Source organism: Zeus faber, assembly GCF_960531495.2.
Source record: "Zeus faber genome assembly, chromosome: 3".
Lineage (NCBI taxonomy): Eukaryota > Metazoa > Chordata > Actinopteri > Zeiformes > Zeidae > Zeus > Zeus faber.
Genome location: NC_137190.1, coordinates 16851626 through 16879432, shown reverse-complemented (window position 1 = coordinate 16879432; position 27807 = coordinate 16851626). Strand labels below are relative to the sequence as shown.

General features: G+C 42.8%; 2 protein-coding genes across 2 annotated transcripts; both read right to left on the bottom strand.

Moving 5' to 3' along the window:
• Positions 1-4229: 4229 nt before the first annotated feature.
• prrg4 (proline rich Gla (G-carboxyglutamic acid) 4 (transmembrane)) lies at positions 4230-8638 on the bottom strand (the record flags this gene model as incomplete). Its single annotated transcript, XM_079997247.1, has 6 exons — positions 4230-5580; positions 6326-6520; positions 6632-6773; positions 7818-7845; positions 8261-8424; positions 8620-8638. 6 exons carry the CDS (start codon positions 8636-8638, stop codon positions 5550-5552), a joined length of 579 nt encoding a protein of 192 aa, XP_079853373.1. The 3' UTR covers positions 4230-5549.
• Positions 8639-12352: 3714 nt separating this feature from the next.
• On the bottom strand, positions 12353-18612 carry eif3m (eukaryotic translation initiation factor 3, subunit M). Its single transcript, XM_079997742.1, has 11 exons — positions 18511-18612; positions 17876-18011; positions 17636-17774; positions 17422-17545; positions 17157-17251; positions 16783-16866; positions 16586-16685; positions 15278-15359; positions 14333-14476; positions 13492-13552; positions 12353-12558 (listed from the first exon to the last, which is right to left on the bottom strand). Exons 1-11 carry the CDS (start codon positions 18550-18552, stop codon positions 12435-12437), a joined length of 1131 nt encoding a protein of 376 aa, XP_079853868.1. The 5' UTR covers positions 18553-18612; the 3' UTR covers positions 12353-12434.
• Between the last annotated feature and the right edge of the window lie 9195 nt (positions 18613-27807).

Sequence of the window (27807 nt, the reverse complement as noted above, 5' to 3'; positions counted from 1 at the left end):
TCAAATACTCCGGGGATACCTGGTAGGTAGGTCAAAAAATAAAAATAAAAATTAATGGACAATGTGATAAATTGTAGGTTTTGTTTTTTTTAATTGTGTAGTTGGTACAATAGTATAAATAAAAATGGACTATAACTGTTTCAAACTTGAACACATGATGCTTGCTGCATGGCGGTAAATGGAATTTGTGACAGACCTGCGGGATGGTGCGATGTGGTGTAGGTGGGAGGCTGATGTGTGGAGGTGTAGCTTTGTCGCTGGAGGAGCTCTGTGTCAAGGTGTGTTGGGCCATAACTGGAACTGCAACAAAACACAAGCGATAGAAAAGATGACAGTTGATTTTAATGTATACGTTGATCCTGATTAAGTTAAACACGTATAACCCCCCCAATGCATATTGACTGTCGGATGTAAATTTGGGTTTTCTATGATGCATTGAAATGTGATTGTTCTGCAAGGCATTGCCTAAAAAAATAAATGTAATGTAGTAAAGGAATAAAAACAAGTGCAACATACAATTCCTCCTCTCACATGCATTTGGACAAAAAAGTGCATGTGAGAGGAGGGAACTCATTTATAATTAGCTGTGACCTATATTTGTTTTAGAAAGCCAGCTTAGGTGGGGATTATATAGATGGTAATTCTCAAAATGTGGGCTGGAGTGGTGGAATTTGTTTTAAATTATAACAGGGACAATTTCAATCACCAAATCTGACAATGCTTCAGACAATCAACAACCCAATCCTCTGCCCAACGAAGGCACTTTGCTGTGGAAAGCAAACCCATTAGATCTAACAGCCACATTGGAAGGGGACCCCACCCATTATTTTGTGTCAACATTTTATATGGGAAAAGTCAAATTCTACCATCCACTACAGTTGATATCCAAAAGCTGCTAACATAGGCCTGTACCGCTAAAAGGCAGAGCGATTCAGTTAAAGAAAAAAAGGGTCATATGTGGCCAAGATGAATTGCAAAATCTGGTAAAATCTTCTCTTAAAAGTAAGAGGGGATGTAGTCAGATGGAATTAACACCGGCGGTCTGATCCAAGCGGGCTCTCTGTGCCAGGAGGCACACATCTGGTGAAAGAAATCATGGGAGGATGTCATCTGCCTCCAATTCTAAACCCATCGGTGGTTACATGCACACAAAAAGCTTTCTTGTTCTAGTTTGCTTGAGACAATGGCACGGCTCTCTTTGTTGACCATTCAAAATAATCACTAACTTAAATACCTGGAATTTGGACGTGTTCGATCGTCACCCTTTTACTTTTATTGCTCCAAGAGATTCAACACTAATTTCAAATTGCCAGCCTATTTGTTCAAGTCTAGACAAATTCTAAGCCTTCGAGTAACATGAACGAAGTGGTAATTAACCTCATAAGGGCTTAAGCAGATCCTTCATTTGGGCTAAAACCCACGATGTGATAGACATGGCGCTTCTTCACCACAGGTGTCAAGGAATGAGCAACGCGTTTGCTAAATCTTCCCTCAAAGACTGTCATTCAAATTCATCATTTAACTCCAGCAAAACAATCCAGACTTTCATATTAGACGTTCTTATTACCAGGACGTATGCAGGTACAGTGTGTAATTTAATACATTTAATTTAATTTTAACGAAATGTAAGACTGATCTTTGGAAAAAATCCTCTCTCACTCAGTCAAATATTGCATGTATATATATATAAATAGAAATTACTATCCATTTGGTACAAGTTAGAGGTATATATATATATATATATATATATATATATATATATATATATATATATATATATATAGTAGGTGTGTATATATAGTAAGTGATTATGTCCTGTAATACAGTACATCAAAATATATGTATTTTCCACATAACTTGAGACAGTTAAAGACAAGGGTTGTCGTGGATTTCTCTCCACAGGTAAGTATAACATCAGTATGAAGGCCAGAATTAAAGAGTCCGGCGTCAGGTTTTTATAACAGAAACGTTGACTGATGCAGAAGGAGGGGGAACTGCAGACAGCAAAGCCGTGCGTGCAGTCAGTTCACTGGAGTTTAAAGACCAAGCTATCAACTTCAGACACAAAAACCAAAACACGGCACCAGCCATGAGCCACAACGCACTGTGTTCAGCCGTCATAAAACTAGTGGCGGGGGCAAGAAGACACCGGATTCCCCTCCTGGTTCTGACTTGATGGGAGGCATCTAGAGTCTTGCTCTGATGCCTGTGAGCTTGGGTTAATCCTGCCTCTATCTGCTTCTATGTGGAGGAATGGGGATAGATTGTGGATGTGTTACAGCAGCACACACCAAAACAATGGGCGACAATAATGATAATAATAATGCAATAAGAAAAACAAACAGAATAACATTTCAATGTGCAAAAAAACCCCCCCAAAAAACCCAAAACAAATGGCTAAAAACATAAATATTGAACGTGTAATAAATACAATATATATACACATTTCTCAGCATTAGCTAAACTGGCTAACGTTGGGTGAAAGGGTACAAAAGCTTTGATCACTGACAAGTAAACTGCAATTTCCCGCAAAGCAGGTAATCTGGGGCAGCCATATTCACCACATTCCACGTAAACCGTGTACCTCATCCCCCCCCTCCCCGCGGGACGAATAAACCATGCCCCAGAACTAGGCCCCACATCCCCGACCTTTCCTTGGAAGGTGACCCGCCCTCCCCCCTTCATCCTTTACCTGGACTTGACACCGGCCGCGCTCCGCTCGTAGGCCCAGGAAGCCGCGCTCTGCGCCGGGGGAGCCAGCGCGTCCGCCAGGCCGGAGGCCGGGTAGTTCCTGTCCATCATCCGGTGAGGGCTGCTCTTCTTCCCCGCTGGAGCTCGGTGGGGCGGGAGGCGCACATCGCGGCTCGGAGGCCCGCGGACGGTCACATCACAGGGGGGTGGGGGTGGGGGGCGGGAGGAGGAGAGGAGAGGAGAGGAGTGGGTGCGGGGACGGGGACGGGGGTGTGCGCGGGAAGGAACGCGCCGTGTCCGTGCGGCGGAGCGGCGTCCCGGGGCGAGAGCGGCGGCTTGCGGGGCGTCGGTGCGTCGGTGGCCTCGCCGACTAAGCGGAGGAGCGGTGAAGGCACTGCATGGTTTCGAGTCCCAGTGTGGCTTCCCTTCCCAGAATGCACCGCGGCGCCTGCCTGGAACTTATTCTACTCCCACCTGCGGGATCGTCGGAGCGCACGTTCAAAGTGTTGATCCGCAAAGAGAGAGGAACAAAAAATAAATACAAATAAATGTAGAATTAATACCTGTCCCGTGTTTATTAGTCCGACTCCTTGCAAGAAACAGCACGTAAAGGTGTTCGCGTCACGCATGTGCCGCTCTCTATAAGCGGTTTTCACCGTCGGTGGCGGGGTCCGCCTTCACCGGGCAACAACAACAACAACAACAACAACAGCAACAACAACACCACCACCACCACTGATCGGGCACGAGCGAGGAACCCGCTCCATAATTCATCATCACGGAGACGAATGGACGAAAAGGGCACCCGCGGCCGCCGAAACGCCCCACCACCCCCAAGGAGGAAAAAAAACGAGGGCCCAATCCAAGTACGGATTGGTTGTATGTTGGGGGGGGGGGATAAAACATGTTGACATTTCCGAACGGGATTCTGGGTCTTGATCATCTCATGGGTTTCAAATGTGATTGCGGGGGTGTCAGCTCAGTATTCGGTCTGTCATAAACCCAAACGGTTTAACACACTTCACTTTACAACCAGGCCGTGACCAAGTTAATGCAACATTTCCATCCATCAGAGGCGCACTTGGCTGTCTCTGTCTGTTTACATACTGTTTTACTCCATTATTATTCTTATAAGAGCTCACTTTCCACATTTACTACAATGCATTCCAACATTTTTGGAAATAGTAAAAATAGTAAAATGCACACACACACACACACACACACACACACGATTATCTAATATAATTCTGGCTGCTTGTCATACGTCTCAAGGAGAGATTAAGATCACAACAAATGCCGTCGCCTGTCCCCTAGCTTCCAGCTGATAGAAGTATTTTAACCGTATACATTGTTTTATTAAACCCCTGAACATTGAGAATCGCCTGCAATAGCCATTCAACCAAGCGCAAAACACACGTGCATGTGCGGATTAGGATCAAAAGTAAGAAGAGGCAATTGATTAAAATATTTATTTAAAAACAGACAAATTTCAAGTGGTCACATTTCACGATCCCTCCGCAGACCCGCCCGGACCCATGGCCGAGACCAAACTTCAGTGGCCGCGCCCCGAGCCCCGGCCTCCGAACGGGGACGCCCCCACGAGGGGTTAGCAGCTCGAGTCTTGGCGACGCAGTGACGCGTGCCGCGCCTCTGCGTCACCGTCCGGAATTGCACGCCGGTATCCGACGGTCACGTTCAAATAACGCTCTAGCGTTCCAGACGTGTTCCAGAGTTAAATCGAAGCTTGGCGTCGGGGCGTGTCGCCCAAAAGCCGCGGCTAGCTTGGCGACCACCGCGGTGCCGCTCGCTTTCTTTAAAAAAAAAAAAAAAAAAAAAGCCACCCCTGGCACATAATGTAGCTTTGGATAAAGTGCTTCTCCTCTCGCTGCTCTTCAGGTGTATTAATGAGTAGAAATACCTGACGATCAACAGGTTTACAAAGCTTTTTTTTTTTTTTTTTTTTTTCTCCCCCCCTCTATCCACAAAACAGGACATTCAGGAGGTTATTCGAAGGCTCCTCGCTGGTGAATGGTTCTAAACACGGGGACTTTATGGTCGGAACAACAGCTTTTCAGAAGTATTAGGGTAGGATGCGAAAGAAAAGTCCATTGAATAGTCCCACTCCTCACAAAGCGAGGGGTTCATTTGGCCGTCGCCGATAACACTCCAACTATAAAGATTAGAAGCTTCTTCTTTTAAGTTAATATCAGTAGTCAGAATGGTAAGGGGGTTTTCCTTCAAAGTAAACGGAGAACGACCTTCACTCCTGATACACACATCCCTCTCTCTTCATTCAGTTAATACTTCTCTCAACTAAAATTAAAAAAATAATCAAAATTGAACGCAATACAATTCAAATATTGAGATCAGCCCCTCAACATTGTCACATAAAAGCACTTGTATTGTAAATCATTCTTAGTCCAATTTTTATCTATCAACTCCTTGCCCATATTTAAAATTGTACTTTCACTGTACTCCCAGCTTTAGATTTATTTTTTGTCTTCATTTGTCAACGTCAAATCTGCTGACCGGGCAAATTACATATGAATAGGGTTACCCGACATGAGGCTGTCAGATTATTATACTACCGAGCGCTCCATCCACGATCATGACATTAGAATATTTAAGCCAATGTAGAATAATTGGGAACACAGTGATAAAAGCTGAAAAAATCAATACGGGAGCTAGAATACAGAAAAAAGTAAGAGGGGAAAAACGACACCCGTCGTACAAACCTGCAACTCTCTTGCGATATTAAATGGTACCGGCACTGTGATCTGGCAAAGTACCCCGGACCAATCTGAATGTAAACTCTTAAATGTTAAGGTTGCAAAACACGCAAATATCTCACATCCGAGCTAGGACCGCCGAATACTTCCAGGCTGTGAGCTGACGGGGGAAAAAAAAGAAAAGAAATGTTAGAACGGTCAGGATCGTGTTTCTCACAGAAAAATCACACATTTATTCAACGACGTGACGGAACAGAAAGGACTGACTGTGACCGGCTCCTTCTCATCAAACCACCACCTCCATTCACAATGCCTACTACGTTGCTCACTTATGTGTTTTTGCTGTAACTATTATATTATTCTAGAGTTCAGTGTTATTTTTTTATTGTTTTTCTGTGCTTTTGTCACAATACAGTTAATTGCCGCAACACGTCCAGACAATTAAAGAGGAATGATTACGGTCATGAATAAACTTTAGCTTATCGTAAAATGGCAGAGCGCGCAATGTCAAAAAAACCCTAAAATGTTTACTCCACCATCACATTCCCTCACACAGGGTTCATTCTGGCATTACAAAATTATTTTCAAGGACTTTCAAGTACCTTTTTTCATTTTCAAGGAGTTTTCAATGTAACCTTTATTAATTAAAATATTATATAATCTTAATCTCATCTCACACAAAAGGAGTCCACATTTCTGAGGACGAAATTCAAGCACCTCAAGGACCTGGGAAGAACATCGCTCACTGCTCTTTATATTGGCATGTTAAAAATGGATATTTACTTAAAAAAATAATTGTACATTACTGTAACAATGTACTATTTCATTTTTTTTTAACAATGATGGTGTTCTGGTGGTTTCCTGAGAATGACCCAACCACGTGTGGATGAAGCAGAATTAAATACCCAGGATAGGGAGGTGGTGGAGCATCATGGGATCCACTTTTGGCTATGGCCTGCTCATAGGAAGGCAGGCCCGGGGGCTCGGAGTGCTCCATCAGAGGCGGGGGTCCGTGCGGGTGCACGGGCTGGAGGGAGATCTCCTCAAGACGCCGCATGATCAGAGTGGCGTTGCTGCGCCTGCGACGCACCCTGATGGTGCTACGGGAGGAGGTCAGATCCACAACAGACACTGTCATCCCCTCTTGATCGATCGGGTTGAGGCTGCCTACTAATGAGGGTTTGGGGAAAAAAAGGGGGCTTTGTACATACCCGGAGCGGGAGAAATCATCTTTACATTTGCCTTGGCAGAGGTACCAGACCAGAAGACTGACGATGACCACCGCCACCCCGGCAGCAATCAGTCCCACCAGCAGAGACGTGATGTCTAATCTTGAAGGCCGTTTTTCTTTATCTGCACACCAGCACAGGCCACACAAAATAACACCGTGGCAAGTGAGAAACATCTCACAAGACGCTGTCATTCATTTCCAAAACAGCAGTGAAGTCGGTTCCACTTATAATGATACCAGAATATTGGTTAAAATAATAAGCAGCAGTCTGAAACCATATCCAGTATTAGTGAAAAGTGACTTGATTCTCTACAGGGCAGATGCCTCTTAATCGAGATGTCAAATGTCATCTTTATCAGATAAAATGTTATTTTAATCATTCTAGAGGTGCAAGAAAGGTTACAGAGTGGATATAAAAAAAAATAATAGTAATAACTTGTGTATACAAAAAGGACAAGATATAAAACAAGCGTAATAGGACGTCAACAGCCACATACCCCTTTTAACAGTTTCAAAATTAGCATTAACACTGGGCTCGTGCTGATTCTAACAGTATTCAAGTTGATTTGAAATGTACGTGCGCTCTATTGATCTCCACATAGAGAGATACATGAGGATTGTCCAGGAAAATGCTATGGATCAAATTGGCGCTTATGAGACAAAGGGACTACTTTCGGGAATCGGGATTCACTGAAAAAGCAGCACACAACACTGCGGCGGTGTTTATGATTTGATTTGTGAATACAACTGTGATTTATCCAATTTGATGATCGCATGAGAGAAAAATTTAAGCAGACCGAAACATAAACCCATTGAACTATAACTAACTGCCATATCAGTGACAACTCACAAGTAGATGTTGAGGAACGTGTGTCACTGCAGAGTACAATTCTTTGCTAATGGGACAGGTGGGGGAACAGGTTTATGGATCCACTTGGGAGACATTTTTTAAATATATGTTCAGTTACAAAAGGTGGTGATTCAAGTGGCGGGTTTGCAGTGTTGATATGGCGACTAAATGGTCCCGGGTTTAATCCCTAATTGTCTGAATATCCTCAAGCAATGTAGGACTCGTAATCGGGGAAAAAAAAGAGAGAGTATAGTGTCTTTGAGTGATAACCACCAGAAAGGAAGGACACACGCACGCACGCACACACACGTCTCACCCTCTGTGTACTTCTTCCAAAAGGCTTCCTGCAAAACAAAGCAGCAGCATCAGTTTCGTGTCTCCTCCAACAGGGAATGTGAAGTTTGACGGCGGTTGCTATGGGTCGCTATGGACTCCGGTCGCCATTTTTGGAGGATCGCTTCCGCTCAATCGCATAGAGGGAAACCCAAACGTATACGGAATGTTCAGAGACGGGAGAAACGAAAGGGAGGAAAAGAAAAGTCGAGGTTTCGCACAGGACGGTCGAAAGACTTTCCGCGGCACTTTTTCCACCGGACACGACCTGACCGAGCCGTCCGTTAACACCAAGATGCCGACCGGCATTCACAGTCGGAGCGCCCCCCCCTCCGGCAACGTGACTTCAGCTTCACATTCCCATACAAGGCTGTTGTCTGGGGGTGTCTGGGGTGGTCCGTGTTGCACATTTGGGTTCCACTTAACTGTATCCTGGTCATTCTCAAAGACCTCGCGGGCCTCCTCGTAGTTGCACACCTCCTCGTTGCACTCCCTTTCCAAGTTTCCAGGGGTGAAAATCTCAAAGTCAAACCGGTTGAACAGCAGATGTCGTCCCAAGAAGCGGTGAGCCGCCTCCTCCGCCACGAAAACTGGAAAAGGGCAGCAATTTAAAAAAAAAATTAAAAAAAAATCAAGTTGGGAACACCCGCGCGACACAGTGTGACCTAATCTCCACCAGCTCGACCGTAGATGTTGCTGTCTCGCCTACAATGTTCAGGATGTTTTGTCTTTTTTTGCAGCGTTTGAATTAACACCTCATTGAAGAGGTGTTAATTCAGTGATACGTTTCGGCATCGGGGTCATAGTTGCTGGTGGTGTACTGAGCTGCATCATATTCAAGCTGTTTATAATATGATGTCCCCCTCATGTACGTCAATAAGGGAGGACAAAAAAAATGGAAACAGCTCTCAATATAAGGTAGTTCAGTACGACACCACATCATAAAACGTATCTTTTTATTCACACATTTTCCGACTCGATGTCAACAAAAACTGAACTTTATACAGTTTATAAAAGTAGAATGAACAAGCCTGACAACCTGACAAAGTGCACCCTGGGTGTATAACATCGACATAAAATCAACACTGGAGTTCACGGTGACGGACGGGGCCGGAACGCCTTGCCTTCGGCGGGCAGGCGGTCCTCCGGCGCTGCGTTTGGACACGGCCTCCCGGCGCAGGCCAAGTTCCCGGCGTGGACGAGGTGACACAGCACGGACACCAGGAGAACGGAGGCCATGGCCAGCCGCACGGACACCTGTACGGGGGAGGGTGGGGCGACGGTCGGAGCCTTAACGCGGAGGGGGCAGGGGAGGGGAGGGGAGGGGAGGGGAAATAAAATTAAAAAATAAAAAGTCCATTGGTTCACACGGGCGTCGTACATTGTCAAATACACAAATCCACGCGGGTCATTCGTGAAATATCGTGTGAAAGCGTGTTGTTTGTTTTTGATTGTTTGGTTTTGGTTTTTTTTTTGTTATAGGCGCGGCGCTCCAACGTCGCCGTGTTTACCTTTAGCTTGGGACGACGGCGGCGTTGCGGAACTCCCCGATAGAAGCCCGAACGGGGAACATCATCCGTGAGCGGCGGCGGTGTTCGGTCACCCAAGCGACCCGGCTACTCCCGCAAACGCGCAGACAACTTTCCGTCGTGGTTCGGCGTGTGCTCCAGTGTCGTTAACGCCAGGCGAGTCCGACGCGATCGAACCGCCCCCCCCGAAACTACCTGTTAAGACCAAACCAATCGAGCGCGTCCTCACCTGGTGGCCGCCCAAACCGCGGACGGACACCGGAGGGCGCCAGAAGCCACGCGGAGAACATCCATAATGCTGTGGATTTTAGTTTTAGTTTCAGTTTTTAGTCGTTTGGTGTTGATCGGGTTGGTCTTCCAGAAAAGCTCGAGGAAAAAGGCTCTTCTGGGCAGATGAGGCAGTGTGATGAACCCTCATCAGAGTCATAGAAAGCAAGGGGGGGGGGTGTCAGGAAGCCTCATCCAAACCACAGCGCCACACGCACACACACACACACACACAAATAATGGATTTTACTGATGCAAAACATGCAAAGAAAGACCCACGAACCCACGGACGACACTTACCAGGCCGCAGGAAAGTATCCTCCCGACCGTTCGGTCCAACCGGACATTCTGAAGGCACATAGTCAGTCGAGTTTATGAGTCACAGACTTCAAGCATCCACCCAATTGTGGGGATTAGCAGCCAAGTACTAAATACCACAACTTATTACGTTGTAAACCTTTTATAGTCATCGCGTCCGTCCGGTTCAATTTGATCACCATCAGCGGATGATTATTATTACTGCCAAATTTGTTTTTATTTTTCTCATGCCGATTACCATCTCATGGTATCAATGGCTCTGCGGAGCCAGACCCGGGACGCCCGGGGCTTTTATTGTTCTTGTTTCGTTCAATTAGGAAACGGAGAATAATAAAGACATCTAAAATAAAAAATAATACTTTTATTTGATTTTATTTATAATTTTTTTTTTTTTTGGAGCAACGGGAAATTGCTGCCTCTCCATTACGCATTGACGCCACTGCTCTGCTTCACAAATGATCCGTTTGAAATAAATTAAAGAAATTGTTTCATTTCAAATCAACAAAAAAAAGCAACTTCTCGATGAACTATTATGTTGATTATTTCGGGTTGACAGAAATGCCTTTTTATGAGGCAATCAAACTCAGGCTAGCGAAGGTCTGTGGACGATGTCAGGAGTTCAGATGAATCATCACAGAGAATTGGGAGAGCAAAGGGGTGTTGTTGCGAGTGCAAAGCTCCTGACCTTATCTGTTGCGTAAATGTCCGACGAGTCCCCTGTTGCGCCACGTTTAACGACAGTGAGATATGATGAGCATTTGTCCGCCCCCCCCCCCCCCAAAATGAAAGTATTCGCATAACATCGGCTGACTCGGTGAGGTTTGTTTTGAGAAGCCAGCGCGTGGCGAGGTCTGAGCTGAATGTGCGGAGGGAGGCCGGCCCGTCGCCTGACCTCAAACACTGGAATGTCAGCTCACTCGTCGCTCCCCGCTCAGCAGCGCAGGACTGCCTCTGCCGGGCCCGTGATAAGAAAGGGGACGAGGCATGCGCCAGATAAACCGCGATAAAAAAAACCCCCAAAAAACATCCACGACTCACGTCGCTTTACACCGGCGACCAACAACCGGAGACGCGAAACAGGAATGGAGAAACCAAACCGACAACAAAAAAAAACAAAAAACAAAATAAATAAAAAAAACAGGTGGAGAGGTAGGGACAAGGAAAACCATTGAGCGATGGAAAGACTGTGTTAGTATTCTGCAAAACCCCATCCCCGTCTCTTCTGTGGCTATTTTAGGTTCAATCTGCTCCTTGTGTTCCACCTTGCGGGTGGCTGTGATGAGGGTGTGCTCCTGAGAATGTGTTGCGTGATTTATTCCCCGTGATAAGACCACGAGAAGCGGCTCCCCGCGGACAGCCCCGCAGGAGTGATCAGTGAGTTTCTGCAGGCTCAGGGCGACGGCCCATCACATCACCAAACACACTGGCTGGAGCAGTCCACGCATTTAATGGCTTTTTTCTTAATAATTCTCACACTCGACCATTGGGTATAATCTGCAAGAACATTTGCTCATCAAACACCTGTTTTTGGTTTATAGCATCAGTTTTGGGACAAAACCACAACAGCACACAAGGTAAAGTTGTGGTCACTTAGCAAGTTAAACATTTGTCGCCACCTAATTTTTAAAATTGGTAAATGAGCGCTATTAGGTCAGAGAAACCCGGTGTGTTGTTGCTGGAGGGGGTGGGGGGATGGGGGTTGAGGTGTTCTGTCAGTCATCTGCACTTTGTCAATTTGTGCAGATTTCATCACAGCCCCAGGGAGAGAAACCCTCGACAGACCCCTTTTACACTTAATGCCTCGTCCATATATCACCAGAGTTCACGTTCTAAGGCCCTGGACTGGTGCCAGGTTTTAACACAGCTTTGGGGAATACCGCAATTTACTTCAGCAAACTCACAGGGACCAGAATATGGACATTAGCAGTATGTAAATGCTGTTAAGGTTAAGAGTTCTCGATTGAAAGAAAGACCCAAAAAAAACAAACAGGGCAAATCATATTGGACACTGAAGAGCCGCCCAGTCAACCAGGTTGATTCCACAGTAATAACAGTTAAAGCCTCGGTGGGTCATCTACAGGTTATGTCTCCAGAGTTGTTGGAATACTTGACTATTTCTTGTCTATTTCTCATTCCCAGTTACGGCTCATCTAATACTAACCGGAACCATCTGTGATGCACTGCAGAGAACCAAAAATAAACATTATACAGAAAGATAACTTTCTGGAGAGAGAGGAAACTGACCTAACAGTTCAAATACAGTTCAATGTCGCTCAAGTTGGGGAAAAAAAAAATACAATACAAATACCTTCACGTAATACGGACATATTTCAGGGCTTAATATTTTGGTTCTAGACAACACCGACTTCAACGATATTCGTTGATTAAATAAAACAGAGGCAACTAGAGGATCTCCATTATTGTTTATTTAGTTATTATAAAAGAAATGGTGATTCAAAGAGCAGAGCAGTTGAGTGGGGACTGAGTCAGGCGGAGGGGGAGAGGGTTTGGAGGCTGGTCTTCACCGTGGCGAGGTTGGCCTTCCAGGAGGTCAGGCTGTCATGCAGCTGCTGCCACTGCTGCTTGCCAAAGGTGCGATGAGTGCTGTGGCTGATCGGGTGGAAACAAAGAGGGAATACATATGAAAAAATGTCCAAAATAAGCCCCCCCCCCCCCAAAAAAAACCCAGCAGGCCAAGGACGCAAATAGAACTAGAGAACACGGGGAAAGGGTTAGAATAAAAATACAACTATTTCAAATCGGTGCCTTTTTGTGGCAAAGGGAACTCATCTTGTACAAAATGGAAACAAAAGCCACAAGGTACTTGAACTAAAAGAGGAGAGATTCAGGCCCAGAACTCACTTACACGCGAACATAGCCGCCCCTAAAAGAACCCAGGGAACCATGGACATCAGGAGGAGGTGATGTCAAACATTTGACCGGTTTGATACGTCGTCTTTCCAGCACGCCACACGCCAGTCGCTTCGGCGGCTGTATTTCGAGTCCTGGCCTTGCCTCCTTTATTTTATTTTTTTTAAATATAAAAACAAAGTTCTACAAACAAGCAGCGAGCGGTAAATCAGCCAGTCACTGGTACTGGCGGTCAGAGGGTTCCACCATTCTTAGCGTACCTTAAGCGTGACCAATGGGCGTGCTACGAACTCCGCCTGAACTCGCAAAAAGCACCAGCTCGCGTGCACGGGCTTATCAGGAACCATCCAAGTGGCACCGGTTTCAGAACAGAGTTCATCCAGTGGATACAGGTCCAGGTTTGAATGGTGATATGGTGAATAGTTGCTCTCGAATTTGCTGCCACTTTGCCAATTTGCTGAACTCCGCCACATACCAACACGAAACCCTGCGTTTCTGTTGTTCTAAATGTGTTAAAAGTATCCTAGCACCGTCACAGTAAGCCTGACCTTGGTGTCTCAAACCACACATCCACACACCGTCTTACGGGAAACCACGGCGAAGACAAAAACGAGGCAAAGCAAAAATGAAATCAAATGAAAATACATATGTTTTTTTGTTTTTTTTTTATACCTCACGACGACTTTTTGCTGGGTTTGGTCAATTTTGCAGTACACCATCTTGGTCCGAACAGCTGGCAAAAAACAAACAAACAAACAAACAAACAAACAAACAAACAAAAAAACAGATGAGAGGAAGTAAGACAGGTGTAGCACTGAAGAACCAGAACAACTAAGCTTTTATCAACCCTTAAGAAAGAATGTACATTGACTGGTAAAATTATAAAGATCTTTTCTTTTTCAATAATTATATACAAGCAATCATTCTGTAGTATTGGCTCACTGCTGTGTCAGTTTTTGAAGTCAACTACATTATAGTTAAAGGGGGACAGTCTTTAACTTCATTAGTCGATCACAGGCTCTTATTTCAGGACTAACAACGCTTAAAGGATCTGATCAGTGGCAAATCGAGTTTGAGGCAGTTTACCTGTCAGCACACATATTGTACATTCTCCCCTGACCATTTTCCTTAATATTTTTATATAATCACAGCACAATTAAGTGACTTTGACAAACACGCGCCATAATTTGTGTTTGTTAATTCCACTCGAAAAGGCGGAAGGTGTCATTGCTTTACCATGGAATTGACAAACACAAATGACAGTACAACCAAGTAACTTTGACAAACAAATGTTAATGTCAGGAGTTCATTTTTAAGTAGGTTTCACATATTCTCACATTCAAATGATCAAAAACAGGTAAATGCACAAAACACACACAAAAAAAATCACAAAAACGTGATCACCAGGAAACCGCTCTAGGGCTTAGCAAAATATGTGTGCCCACTGATTTTTCTGTAAGCTCTTTAAAGACCGCTGACACCCTAAGATTTTAATTAGCGGCCTGTGATATACCGTCGATAACGAACGCCTCCACGTCATCAGCGCCGATCTGCAGCTCCTGTTGCATGGTGTCGAAGGAGATCTCCTTGAATTCCACCGCCATGCCCATGAATGTCAGCAGCCGCATCTTGGCCATGTTCTGCTCGTGGGACAGGCCTGGAAAGCAACACACAAGCATCATTAAGCACAACACAGACACGCTCGATTACACTTCACTCGGGGAGTTTCCCTCTGTTAATTGTATCTCCATTTTAGGAGCATGTGCTCAGGGAATCCACTCATTAATACAAACACCGCTTGACACCCTCTGTTTTTAGAGTCCGTCCTACACAGTTTTGTAATGGGACCTCAGCGTTCAGCGGCGAGAGACGCGGACGTACTGCTGACACACACATTCCACCGTGTGTTCACAGCAGAGTGGACACACCAGCATGTCCGTTTGTGTTTCCTATTAATTATATGGTACAATTTCTAAATGGTTGTTGAAAGATATTCCGGTATCACTAGGCCAGACTGTTTGAGTGTATAAAAAATAGCTCCAGTGCCCTGAAATCCAAATCTCAAGATGACATTTTTCCTTTTATTAACAAGGACTCAATACAATTATATGAAAAATAAGACCCTTGAAAAAGGAAGCATTTCTTATCACTTTCAGTGATCCTTTCGCCTTTATTCATATGGACTACACAAGTGCACTTGAGATTCTATAATAAAAACATTTCAGTAAACATAAAGGCATTTCCACAATTATAGAAAATATGGTTCTCATGTTTGAGCGCTGCTAAAGTCTCCTCTTTTCTGTTCAACTAGCTTCATTATATTCATTCGATAATTATATTTACTGTATAACCAGCAATTGCATTGCAGCAACAAATGACCTAATTTGAAAAAGCTAAATTCAAGTACACTTCAGGGACCCTGCGTGAACGCATTTAATCTCACACCACAGCTACTCACCAAGGGAATCGATAAAGTCTTTGTTGCTCTGGTAGAACTTGACATACGCTGCCAGCTTCGCGCTCACAAAGATGGTTAAGAGCTGGGGATGGTAGAGGGGGAAGGAAAGATGAACTTTCAATATTACATCCTGACATGACATGGTGAGTTAGTATTAAAAGACAGAACTGTCCTTTGATAAATGAATTCAGACATACGGTTTGCAATATTTCGACTGTATCACCGTAAACATCAAAATAAACAAATCCAAACAAATCTAAAAAACAGAAAATAAACAACCCCCCCCCCCCACAACCGCTAAACCCAGCAGGGCACGCATCCAGAAGGGCAGGTCATCGGTGCAACACAAATTACAATAAAAACACTAACTGTAATCCTGTACATTTACAGATAAAAATATAGTAATAAGATACACATCAACTTTTCTCTGATTAATGAGGACTACAACTATAAGGGCTACGCCCTGAAAGTCGACGAGTCAAATCATCAGTCGACTGAAATTCTTCAAGTCAAGCGGTTTTTGTTTTTTTTTGTCAGTCAGTCACTCTCCGTGCGCCATAATGCCGGAGAGCAACACGGAAAGCCAAGCCCCGTTCCTCTAAATAAAACAACAAAACAACAAAGAACAGCGTGGGGACGGGGCACGACTCGCTAAGATTATTTTCTGCGCATAACGCATGGAGAGGGGGCGATCGGGGAGAGAGTCACGGAGAGAAAGCGTCTCCATTACGCAGAGTTTTGCTCCATACGCACACGTTTCGTCCCATAAGTAGACGTAAAATATAATAAAAACACACTGTTCTGGTGCGCCGATTGCAGGCACCGCTTCACGCGCATTGCTAGCACACGCATCGTCTGTGCCTTCTGAGAGGGCGACATTGAACAGCCAAATCCAATTCGGCTGACAAAATTCTGAGTCGGGTGCAGCCCTACATACAAGCATATTTATGCTTTGGATTTACAAAATGCCCATAGTAGATGGAAATCCACAATTTTTTTGAGGATTTAGGAGCTTGTTTTAGTGCTAAAATGCTTTATGAAATACTATTTGACCCAAAACTAATAAGACTTAGGTTTGAGACGGCCATTATTTGTTTTAAAGCTTTTCACCTAAATTTTTCAGTTACAAGCTGCTTTAAGAAGCCTATAGAGGCCTCTATGTAGAATAGTGGATCCTGAATGTTTTTGAGTAATGAAAGTGGTTATGGTGACATCACATCATCCAGAATTAGACACATAAAATTGTAAAATGAGTAACGATCAAACATACAGGTCATCAGTAAGTTTAGACTTCATACTAGTACTCACATCGTGGATGAGTTCTCCCTCAAGGAAGCGAACAGGTTTCAGGGCCAGCAGGTGGTCAAACAGGAAGGTGTTTGGGTCTTTCAGAGCACGGACAATGCATCTAAGAAGAACCATAGAGAGCAGAATTAGTCGTTACTTTCTCACTTTTTGACCCTTTGGGCTGAATGACATCTGAGAAAAGGGTGAGTTATATTTACCTGTGGGCATCAACACGCGCCTGTGAAGCGTTGTCTTCTGTGTAACTCCCCAGTAACTCCACCATTACTTTAGCTGCAGCCTCACTGTCACACAACACACACAGATCATGTTTACCATTAGAGGTCCTGCCGTGTTTTTGCTCCACCAATGCAGTGGTTGAAGCTGACTTAACTCACTATTTGGACTCCAGAATTTTGCCAATTAGCCAATTCTGATATATTCACTTAAAATAATAGGGAGGACTTTTACATTCTGAACCAACCTGGAAGTCCCAGCTCTACTTATAAGATACCTGAATGGAAAAACAAGTTCTCTTCCACATGCACGTTGAGACTTAGAGTGAGCAAACTCCTCAAGCAGTTTGTACAATTACCTCTTTTTACAGTCGACGAGCGCCTCGTACACCAGCCTCAGGAGTGTGTGCTTCTTCTCTGTGTTCAGGTTCCAGTCAATTATCCACTTGCGCACCTGAACAATAGCAGAAACAAAATTTTAAAAACAACATCAGGGGTTTTGTTCGGCAGGGATTTCATTGAACCACAACATTTTTGTAACAGCCTTGTTAAACACCTTTTCTCTTAATATAAATACTGTACTTGAATATATTCCCAGTTATAGACGTGTGTTTGGTCAAATACCTGGTCTAGATCAGTTGGGATGAAGGCGATGGCATTACAGGTAGCTGCCACCTTGATCAGACCGCAGAACACGGTATACCTCACTGGGGTGTTCTCATCCATACCGTGGAACAGGTTACTTAGCCTGTACAAACAAAAGGATGCAAGTAACATTATACAAACAGAAAAAATATTTCTGTACTTCATTTAGAGTAAAACAGGTGATGGGACCCACAGCTGCATCCTTAAGGAGGGTCTCTCTCCTTCGCGGGATTTCACCAGCTTCTCACACAGACTCTCAATGAGAGCCTCCTGCTTTTCTGTCTCCAGAATCAACAGCAGCGACACAATACTGTTCATGGCACTCTCCACATCTGCAGAGGGAGAGAGAGAACCATAACAAGGGTGAGAGGATGTGGAGGATTGACGCAAGACAGATCGATAGCTAGCTACAAGTAATGTACTGGTATCCCGCCTTTGTCGTCGTCCTTTAGGCAGACGTCAGACGCCTCGATGATCTGGGCCAGATCCACATGAAGTCCACCTTCAGAGGAGTTCTCCTCCGAGATATCAGCTCCTTTGGATTTCAGGTAGGCTCTGAGCTCTGAGGCCTGCCAACACAACATTTATATCAGTGACAAAGACAAAATGAACATTATATCCACATTCTACGGTAATGTTTCAATGAAGGAGTTCACTATGTAACGCTTGTAATTTAGAATGTTTCCTATGGTACAATGCTTCTCTGTTGTCATCCATGTCCATGGAATTGTACAGAAGCATCATGGATGTGTAAATAACCTTTCATATTACAGCCGCTGAGTCCCTGTCATAGTCTATAGCACTACAATGCACCAACCCGTACCAACGTGAATTCCTTATATATCAACATGTGCTCGGCCAAATAAACACTGTGATTCTGATACGCTCCTATTAGCATGTTGCTATTAGCCATGAGCTAACGCTGCACCGTTGCGATTCGCACTCGCCAGCAACCTAACGTTAGCATGCTAAGCTAGCAGCCGTGCTAAGCACAAGTGCGCCCAGACCAATCGCACACGGCGAGTTTGTTTCTCTTTACGACTTGAGTTCTGGTCTTAAATGTCGCACCTGGTCTTCCTCCGTTATATCAATAAACGCCGGGACGCTCATGGCTGGTGACTTCTGACCGCAGACGGATTTCCACGCTCTCGACACAGCTCGAACCCGGAAAGGAAAGGACCCCGGCGACGCGTTTCACCTCCGGGTCACGCTCTCAAAGGGACAGGAGCCCGTTCGACGAAGTAAACAAACGGTGGTTTTGTTTTGTTTTTCTTCCCGCTGAGGCTTGGAATGATCTGCGTTTCACCTTGACGTGTCACTCTGCGTTGAGAATTCGGATAAAATCAGTGTTCTGAGATCAACGTCAAACTCCTGTGGATAATTCTGACTTCATTCATCTCCGAACGCAAATACATGTTTTCACGCAGCGCTCCACACAACCCCCTTTGGTAAATGGCGTGAACTGTAATAAGATGGTAATCCAATAGTGTTGAATATATTATCATTTTGTAATTTTTAACCTATACACCATAACCATAATACATAGTATCACATTAGTTTATTTGTATATCTCAAATATCAGACAATTTCTGTTTCGCATTTTTGATCATTTGTATTTGACTTTTTAATTTTATTTAAGAAATTGTTTATCCTAGGGCTCTATTCTATTTGATTTCATTATTATTATTATTATTATTATTATTATTATTATTATTATTATTATTATTATTATTATTCTCCCTTCTTGACTGTAAAGCTTTTTTACTTAATTATTATTATTTTTTTTTAATGCTTATGGTCCGTGCTGCGGTGCACCAAATCTCACCGGAATAAATCCCTCGTACACGTTAATATACCCGGCGGAAATAAACGCTCCTGATTCTGTCTTTTTGATTCTGATGCCGATTCTGAAATGTTCGGTCGTTGCCGCTCGACTGAACGTTTTCACCAAAAGCTCAGTTTTGTAGAATTGCTGCTGATCCCGCTGCAGTAGGTACGTCGCCCGGCTGGTCTGCATGGACCGGGGGAATAAATAGCGTGGTAAAAATAAAAAAATAAAAAAATAAAAGATACAACACATCGTCACTCTGCCACCGTTGTGATGTTTAATTTCCCCCAGTTTTAGGAGTCACGAAAAGCTCCAGGCCGGCGGTGATCCGACCGGTACCATCGTTCTTATCCAGGCGTCGACCTCTCCTCCGTGGGGGACGAAGCCTCGGAGAAGGGTTTGATGGGAGTTACTGCACAAAGGGGCGGGGGTGATATTTGGGAGAGGTTATCTGGTTGAACCGCATCTCTCCGCGTGGACCACCGCGGGGGCCCCGGAGCCTCGTAGGCCGTAAACAACGGCAGCATCAGAGGGGAAGGCTTCCCCGGACCAAACTCTGCTTCGGCGTCTTCCCGTGGAGAGTCGCCGCCGCAGCAGGCACGGTGATTGAGGTTGGGTTCGGGTCAAGAGGCGAAGTGGATCGCTATTTCATCCTAAAACCTGGACTTAGGTTACCGACGGTTAAACTGTCAACCGGACTGTGCTTCAGGGTGAAGTTTAGAAGTTTAGGGTCGCCCTCATCGCTTGTCACTTGACCTTTTTTTTTTTCTGGAGGAAACGCCCAGAAACACTACTGCATTGTTTTGGTATCGCTCTTAACCAAGGAATAATATATTATTTATATTGTTTATTTGTGTTAATTATGTAAATGTATTTCTTTATTTCTTTTTCTATGTATTTCTTTATTTATATGTCTATGTATTTATTTATTTATTTGTTTATCTATCTATCTATCTGTCTGTTTGTTTGGTTGTTTGTTTGTTAAGTTGTGTGTTTATTTATTTATTTATTTGTTTATCTATTTATTTGTTTGTCTATTTATTTATTTAATTGTTTGTTCATTTTCTACTGTTTACTGAATAGAGCAAGAATGTTTTTTTTAATGGGTCAATAATATTCAGAAATTTAAGCAAAAAGCACATACACATCAAGCTGAGCACTTATTCCTCACAAATCCTCTGCTATAAAGAAAAATAACGTGTGTGCATGTGTGTGTGTGTGCGTGTGTGTGTGCGTGTGTGTGTGTGTGTGTGTGCGTGTGTGGAGGTCTATGATACATTTTTCCTTGAAAGTTCAGCCGTAGTATTACACAGTGCTTACTGTGACATGAGGAACTCTTATTCATCATGTTGAGCAGGATAAAGCTCTTATAATAAATAGTGTTGGAGGAAGGGGAAACGACTGGCTGAGTGTTTCACCACCGCGTTCGTAGGACGCGTCATTGTGTTGGGAAGGCAAGTGCCTGGTACAGAGAAATCCCACCTCTCTCTCTCTCTCGCTCTCTCTCTCTCTCTCTCTCTCTCGCTCTCTCTCTCTCTCTCGCTCTCTCTCTCTCTCCCCTGCCCTTGTGAGGGGTCAGAGCAGGGGATTTATGGGAACGTCTCCACATGTGCACTTGTGCAACGCTGAGGTTTCATTAGCTGATTAACAGCTGGTGTCAAGTGCCTGGTATATTTCAAGTCCGAAATTCTGAAGTTCTGAAGACATGGATGCACCAGGTGCAAGCGAAACAATGTATTGGTTATTTTTTTCCTTCTTCCAAAGGTCGTATAAATGCAAGGATGGAATATGATCCATAGCCCGTCTGCGTAGCACTAATGGCCGTACGCCTGAGAATGATTTGCCAAGGTAAATGTGGAGCAAGATAAACCCTTTTCCCTTAAATGGCGTTGTGCCTGGTACAACAGTGATCTGTAAGGATGCTCCAGTCTGTTTAAGTCCGAAACAGACTGGACCTCTGCAAGACTCTGCAGTCTTCACACCACCTCCAACCACAGAATTAAAATGAGTATTACTCCCCAGGTACATGTACATATACTAGTTTGTCCTGGTGAGGTTTTACGCGTTACTCTACAGAAAATTACCAATAAAACAAACAAAACAGTCTGAAAGAAATGGAGAATAAAATAAATAAATAAATAAAAATAAAGTTTATATATATAATAAATAGTGAACTAAAATACAATTTAGAAGAATTCTTCTAAATTCTAAAAATATATAAAAATATCCCAAAGAATGTATAGACAAATAGAAAACAGAAAATGTTCATATATATATAAATATACAAAATATGCTAAATACTGTATGCTTAATGCACAGGATCATCTATTTATTTATTTATTTATTTATTTATTTATTTATTTATTTATTTATTTGTTTGTTTGTTTGTTTGTTTGTTTGTTTGTTTGTTTATTTATTTATTTATTTATCTGTTTGTTTATTTATATATATATATATATATATATATATATATATATATATATATATATATATATATATATATATTTATTTATTTATTTATTTATTTATTTATTTATTCATTCTTTTATATTAATAACAATAATAATAATAATAATTATTATTATTATTACTATTATAATAATAATAATTATTATTATTATAATTATTATTATTATTACAGTATTAATAAATTAATCTGTTGGCAGCGGACATCGTTTCTATTTACACAACCTCGCTGACAGGATGAAACCGACATATGTGGGCGTCAAGGTTTCAGTTCTCACTCTCCTATTATTAGACAGACCTATTAATCCCTTGAGTTTATTTAAAATTCCAAATTTTAGTGGAAAATTTTACGTTTGTCAAGCTAGATACTTCACTTTATATTCACTCCTCCTTTCAATAGTGCTCACCACAACTTTCAATAATATTTTATTTCTATCCTACTATACAACCTGTGATATTGTGAAATTATGTAAAATATAAATACAAATGTGGATATATAATGATCATGTTATGCAGTGTTAGGCATCTTTTCCTCATTAAAGGACGTAATGGGCCCATGACTAACTGTGAGGCGGGCCCTCTGTTGGGGTGCGGAGGAATCGTGGGAGACCGTAACGGCTGAGACGGACTTGAACCCAACAGCGCGACCACAGACACGATCGAGTAGACGTAACAGTCCTTTAAAGGGGCTCATAGACGGGCCAGGAGGTCAAACCCGCAAATCAGTCCGTAAGGCTAACGTCCCCAAAAGGGGGAAGGCGAAGGGTAAATCCTGAATCCAGAAGGAACAGTCAGAACCAGGCAGGCAAGCATACAGAATAAAACACTGGAAAGCTGGGTGGAAGGTACTGGACAAACATGGCGACTATACTACTATAATAGGTGCAACCGGGCCTGCTTTGAACAATCATTTTTTTGGCCTTCGTCAAAGCCGCTCAGATCCTTACGCTTGCCCGCTTTTCCTGCTTCCAACAGGACATCCAACACATCAACAAGAACTGACTGTTCACTTGCTGCCTAATATGTCCCACCCCTTCATTTCACATGTCAGTGGTTTTAATGTTGTGGCTGATCGGTGATGTCACAGCATAAGTGACGGAATAACACATGACCTAAATTGGGACAGATGAAACCTAAAAAAAAAGCATATGAAATATGTATAAAATATAATTGAAGGCTGAAAATATATATATCAGGCCCACTTTTTTCGTTAAGGGTTTGTTCTTTTCATTAGTTCATTGAAAAAAATACAATTATTCCATATTTTCATTTATTTTCATTATTTGTTTTCGTTATGATTTTTGTTCCATTAGTTGTGCACCTTTCTGCCCCCGTTTGCCCGTGTGAATAGGCAATGAAAGCCATGCCTGCCCGTCTGGTTTACTGTAAACAACGTTTGTTTGCATATGACGCATTTAACATTTTTACTTTTGTTAAAATCCTAGAAATCCAAGGGTTGGGGGCTTGGAAAAAAAACCCTGTTTTTAGGTGAAATATCCAGTTTGTGTAGATTTATTAATAGTTATTTGGTCAATGTGTATTAACCACATTTTGCCCTGTATAATTGAAAATGATTGCTGTAGGGGAGGGGGGGGGCGGGGGGGTTCTTCCTAAATTGCTGGCAAATTGCCTGCTCGGCCCGCTGCAAGATGAATGACTGTAAATTGACTTGCTTGAGCCCAGGTGTCGGCTCTTTTCTTCGCGGCAAGCCAAGTAGTTAGAAGCCGTGTAAATCAATCTTATGGTCGTCATCCAACATGGCTGCCCGCGTCTCTAACCCACTAATTGCCCGGTTCCCACAGTTCCCCTCACCTTCACAACCTCCCGAAAATCCCCCTGCTTGTGCTCATCTGTCAGCCGGTGACCTTGTCAGGATGCTTCACATGAGTAACTTCCCTCGGCGGAGTCAATAGATAAACTATTTTTTGCGCCAACCCACATGTTTGTTTTTGGCTGCTTTGTTTCTCTTTAATAAGGGTTGGTTGATCTGACGAAATAAGGAGTCATTCAGCAAAGAACATAACCACCAGGAATAACTAACATTATTAAAGTTCGATTTTTTTCATTTTTTTCAATAGTGAATAACCAATAGATTACCACACTATAGGTACACTTTGCGGGTCTTTTTTTCCGTGAAAGTGCGTCGATATAAAAAAATACCGTTGTTATCTGGACGCGGTATCACGTGATGAACCCGCACCATCCTCTCATCCATCACAGTGGGTTCCTCGTGGTGGTGCGTAGCTATCTGTGGAATGCTGTCGTGCTTTGTTTCAACCTAAAAGCCCGAGCAAAAAGAACGTTCAGATCTCCCCTCCCCAGGAATTCCGACGGAGGCGCCGTTCTGGACGGGTGAAGTCGCTGCAGCATCGTGGCCGAAGTGTCGAGGGACGGACTGATCTGAGGTCATTGATTAGTAAAATAATTTTAAAAAAAAAAGTTGATTTCGTCGAAATGATCTCGATGGAGCGAGGCGGCCTTAAATTGCGGAAACAACAACTCCCTTCATTTCAAATCTCGGAGGTGACCGCAGATCGGCGGTGATCACCTTTGTCCGCTTGCACGTCTGAAGCACAACGGCCTTTTGGGAGAGAACTTTTGAAAAATAGCTGACGACGATGGCTATACAGGAAGCGTAGAGTATGCGGCACTTTGTTATGCAACACATCTCTGTTCCTCCGGGGATAAAATGGTGAATATTTATGAAGCGGAAAGTTGAAATGAACCACAAACACTGACCCCCCCCCTACCTCCCATTTCCAAAAACCACGTCAATCACATTCAATAAATGATGACAAACATTAGGAAATGACTGTGTTGGCTTTCTTTCATAAAACATGTAAAGAGTAAAATGATAAACAAAACGGTTCAATAATAATTGACGTGAAAAATAAATGTATAGTTAATAACACATTTGGAAATGTAACAAAATGTCATATTACTAAGTTATCAAGGCAAAAATATGGGAGATTTTACACTCCATATCAATTTCTAACTAAAATAGCATTTCAAAAATTGACTAATTTATTAATAATAAAAAAAAAAAATAATAATAATAATAATGAATAAACTCATGAATTATATTTAGGCATCAACAGAAATCCACGACGTGCTGCATTGTCCTTTTTGGGCTGTTGGGTGATGAAACAGGCGAGCGTTTCCTTTAAAGTAACTCCTTCCTCTTCTTCTTCTTCTTGCAAATTTCTTCTTAGAGTCATAGCTTTTACTGTCACAGTGCGTGCGATGGACGGCCTTCATCCGGATCCTTTTTCCCATCACCCTGCCAGCCCCTCACCATCATACAGTAAATGAATGGAGTGCCATTTCGGGCCACAACATTTAACGTCTATAAAGCACAACAATCTGCCAAAATGTTTGCCAAGATAGAAACTATTAATTTAAAGTTCATTAATAACATACTGTATGAGAAACTGTTATTTAAAATTAATAATAATATATATATTTTTATAAATACTCTAGTATACTATAGTCATCATGTTGGTTGCATCCCAAATATTACAGATTAAAAGCTGTATTACTGTCACAATCCTATTATATTCAAAATGTCAAAACATTATTTGGTATTAAAATATGATCATTTACTTGTAAAAAGCCACGCCCTATCACAAGCAATGTATGTGTAGGCCTAATGAATGATAAAATGAAGGCTTATAACTGTGCCTGGGGTTGGAAAATATGTTTTCGGCAATGTTTAACGTATATATTAAACGATGAAATGTTAAAAATTCATAATAATAAAAAAAAAAAAAAGATTCCTTGTTATTAAAAATTCTGATAATAGAAGGGCCAGATGTCACCCATGACAAAGAGCTGGAATGTTTTTTGTTTCTGTTTTGACGGTCAGCATGTCTACCGCAGCTGCTGTGGGCGTGGACGGGGAAGAAGAGGCTGTGGTTTACTGTAAAACACTGATAATGTGAGATATGGCGTGATAATGTGTCCTTCATCCTGACTCACCGGCACCTGCTGCGATGAGCCAGAGGTTAGAGAGGTGAGCAGACACAAGGCCAGAGCTGGAGCTGCCCAAGTCGGAAAAAAAGGGTATTTTCCCATACCACAAGCATATTTTTTTAGATATATATATATAAAGTATATATTTTGTTACTTCTTATTATGTAAACATTTTAAAGTACAGCTTTAGTATACGAGTCATAAATATGCTGTAACTGTAGTGCGAGTACACTTAAGCGATATTAACCAAACTTACGATACTTGTTATTTTGGTTGTCAAAAGTAACACATAATCAGTGTACTAAATATACTAAGTATGGTCAACAAGGAAATTCATTATGGCACTCATCTTTTAATTTCTAAATACAATGACCTGACTTTATATAATTTTTATTATAGACCCTACACAACGTAATTATATATACTACATTTCAATGTACATTCCTTAAATTCCCTATCACACTTTACCGTGTGTTCTGTAGTAAACTCAGAGTCACCGACAAAAGTCAAGCAGGCTGTGCGTGCAAAGCCAATAAAGCCTGATTCCGAAACGTAGAAGAAAATAAAATTCTCTCGGCGACATTTGTATTTGCCGGTCGCCAACAAGCCACGTCTGTTTATTTAGTGGTTTGATTGGAACAAAGACTTATTGCTGAAAGTTATCATTCAATTCACTGGGATCGATTGATGTTGGTGTCGCGCTTTTCTGGTGTTGCTGTAATGTTTGACGTTTTGCTAGAAGGACGTCAGAACCGCCACAAGGTCGTTCACTTAATAATAATAAAATATTAACTTTAATTAATAAGTGCCCTGCATGCAGCCCCAAGGGCGCTCTACAGGGGAAACAGAAAAAGCAAAAAACACTTTTTCCTTTTTCCAGCCTTTCTTCTCCCAACGTACAGTACATGCTGCGAGGCCATGGGTTCTCTATTCCACACTTTATTACTCCACGCATGGGCGTATGGCAATAAATCTGCTTTCTAATTAGTCACATAATTCACTGGTCTTTTATGTCTGACAAGTCTATGACGAAAAGATAAAGGTTTTTTTTTTCCTCCCTCTTCATCGTACAAAATGTTTCCCGCTTTATCTGCACGCCATTCAACCCCATTGTGCGAAGGAGCCCACTCAAATTCTGAGTAATCCGCTGCATAACCGCCTGAGAGCAGGCGCCCTGGTGGAACACAATATTTAGGTCGATTTGGGGCTGTTTGCGGCGCAGAGGGGAGAGGTAATCTGCAATCGCGGAGGAGTCCGGGAGTGAAGCGTCACCACGCAGACAATAAAGAGACAAACGTCCGAGTGTCTGCTCTCACTCAGCCCCGCTATCTTCGCTCCGCTACCCCACACTTTGAAGTGTCCCGCGAGCTGATAGCGGAGAAAATGTAAAAAGGCCAACGTGGCCCGAAACATGCGGGGCCGATGGGAAAAACCGTTGCCGGGTAAATCTGACCGCAGTTCTCCTAATTCGACGCACTTTTTTTCCGTTGTCGTTGTTTGCTGTCGTTGTAACGATAACCGTCATAATAATCAACAGCGCTCCGGCTGAGTGTAATTTTGCGTCGGAGGTTTTTCTACAGTGGATGGGTGTTTTTTGTTTTTTTTACGCAAACCACAAGCAGACAGAAAGGGGAAATGATGAAATATTACAACACAATGCCGGTCAGATATCGCCTTGTTTTCTTGTGAAGCTGGCGCAGAGAAGACAAAGACGATGCCTTATTTATTTATTTGGGTTTTTTTGCACCGCAGTCAGCACATCCTCATGACACCCCATAGTAGGATCCTCTGGCGTGTTGTTTCGTATGTTATTATGCAAATGCTGACACTCTTTGCTTTGATAGAACATTTAAAGACAAACCATGACACTCTAAACCGGTGATTCTCAACCATAATCAGATCAGGGATCCTCAATTTGATTTGCATTTGGCCACAGACTCCATTTGATAAGATTTAGTCTCTGGGACCCTCTGAGGAAATTGTTATTGTTATAGAATATATGATTAAGTCCCAAATTCCATACCTGTCTACACAATAGTGAAGGAGATAACAGTGAAACAATGACCAAAGCAGACATTATTGTACATTCCCTAATAGTG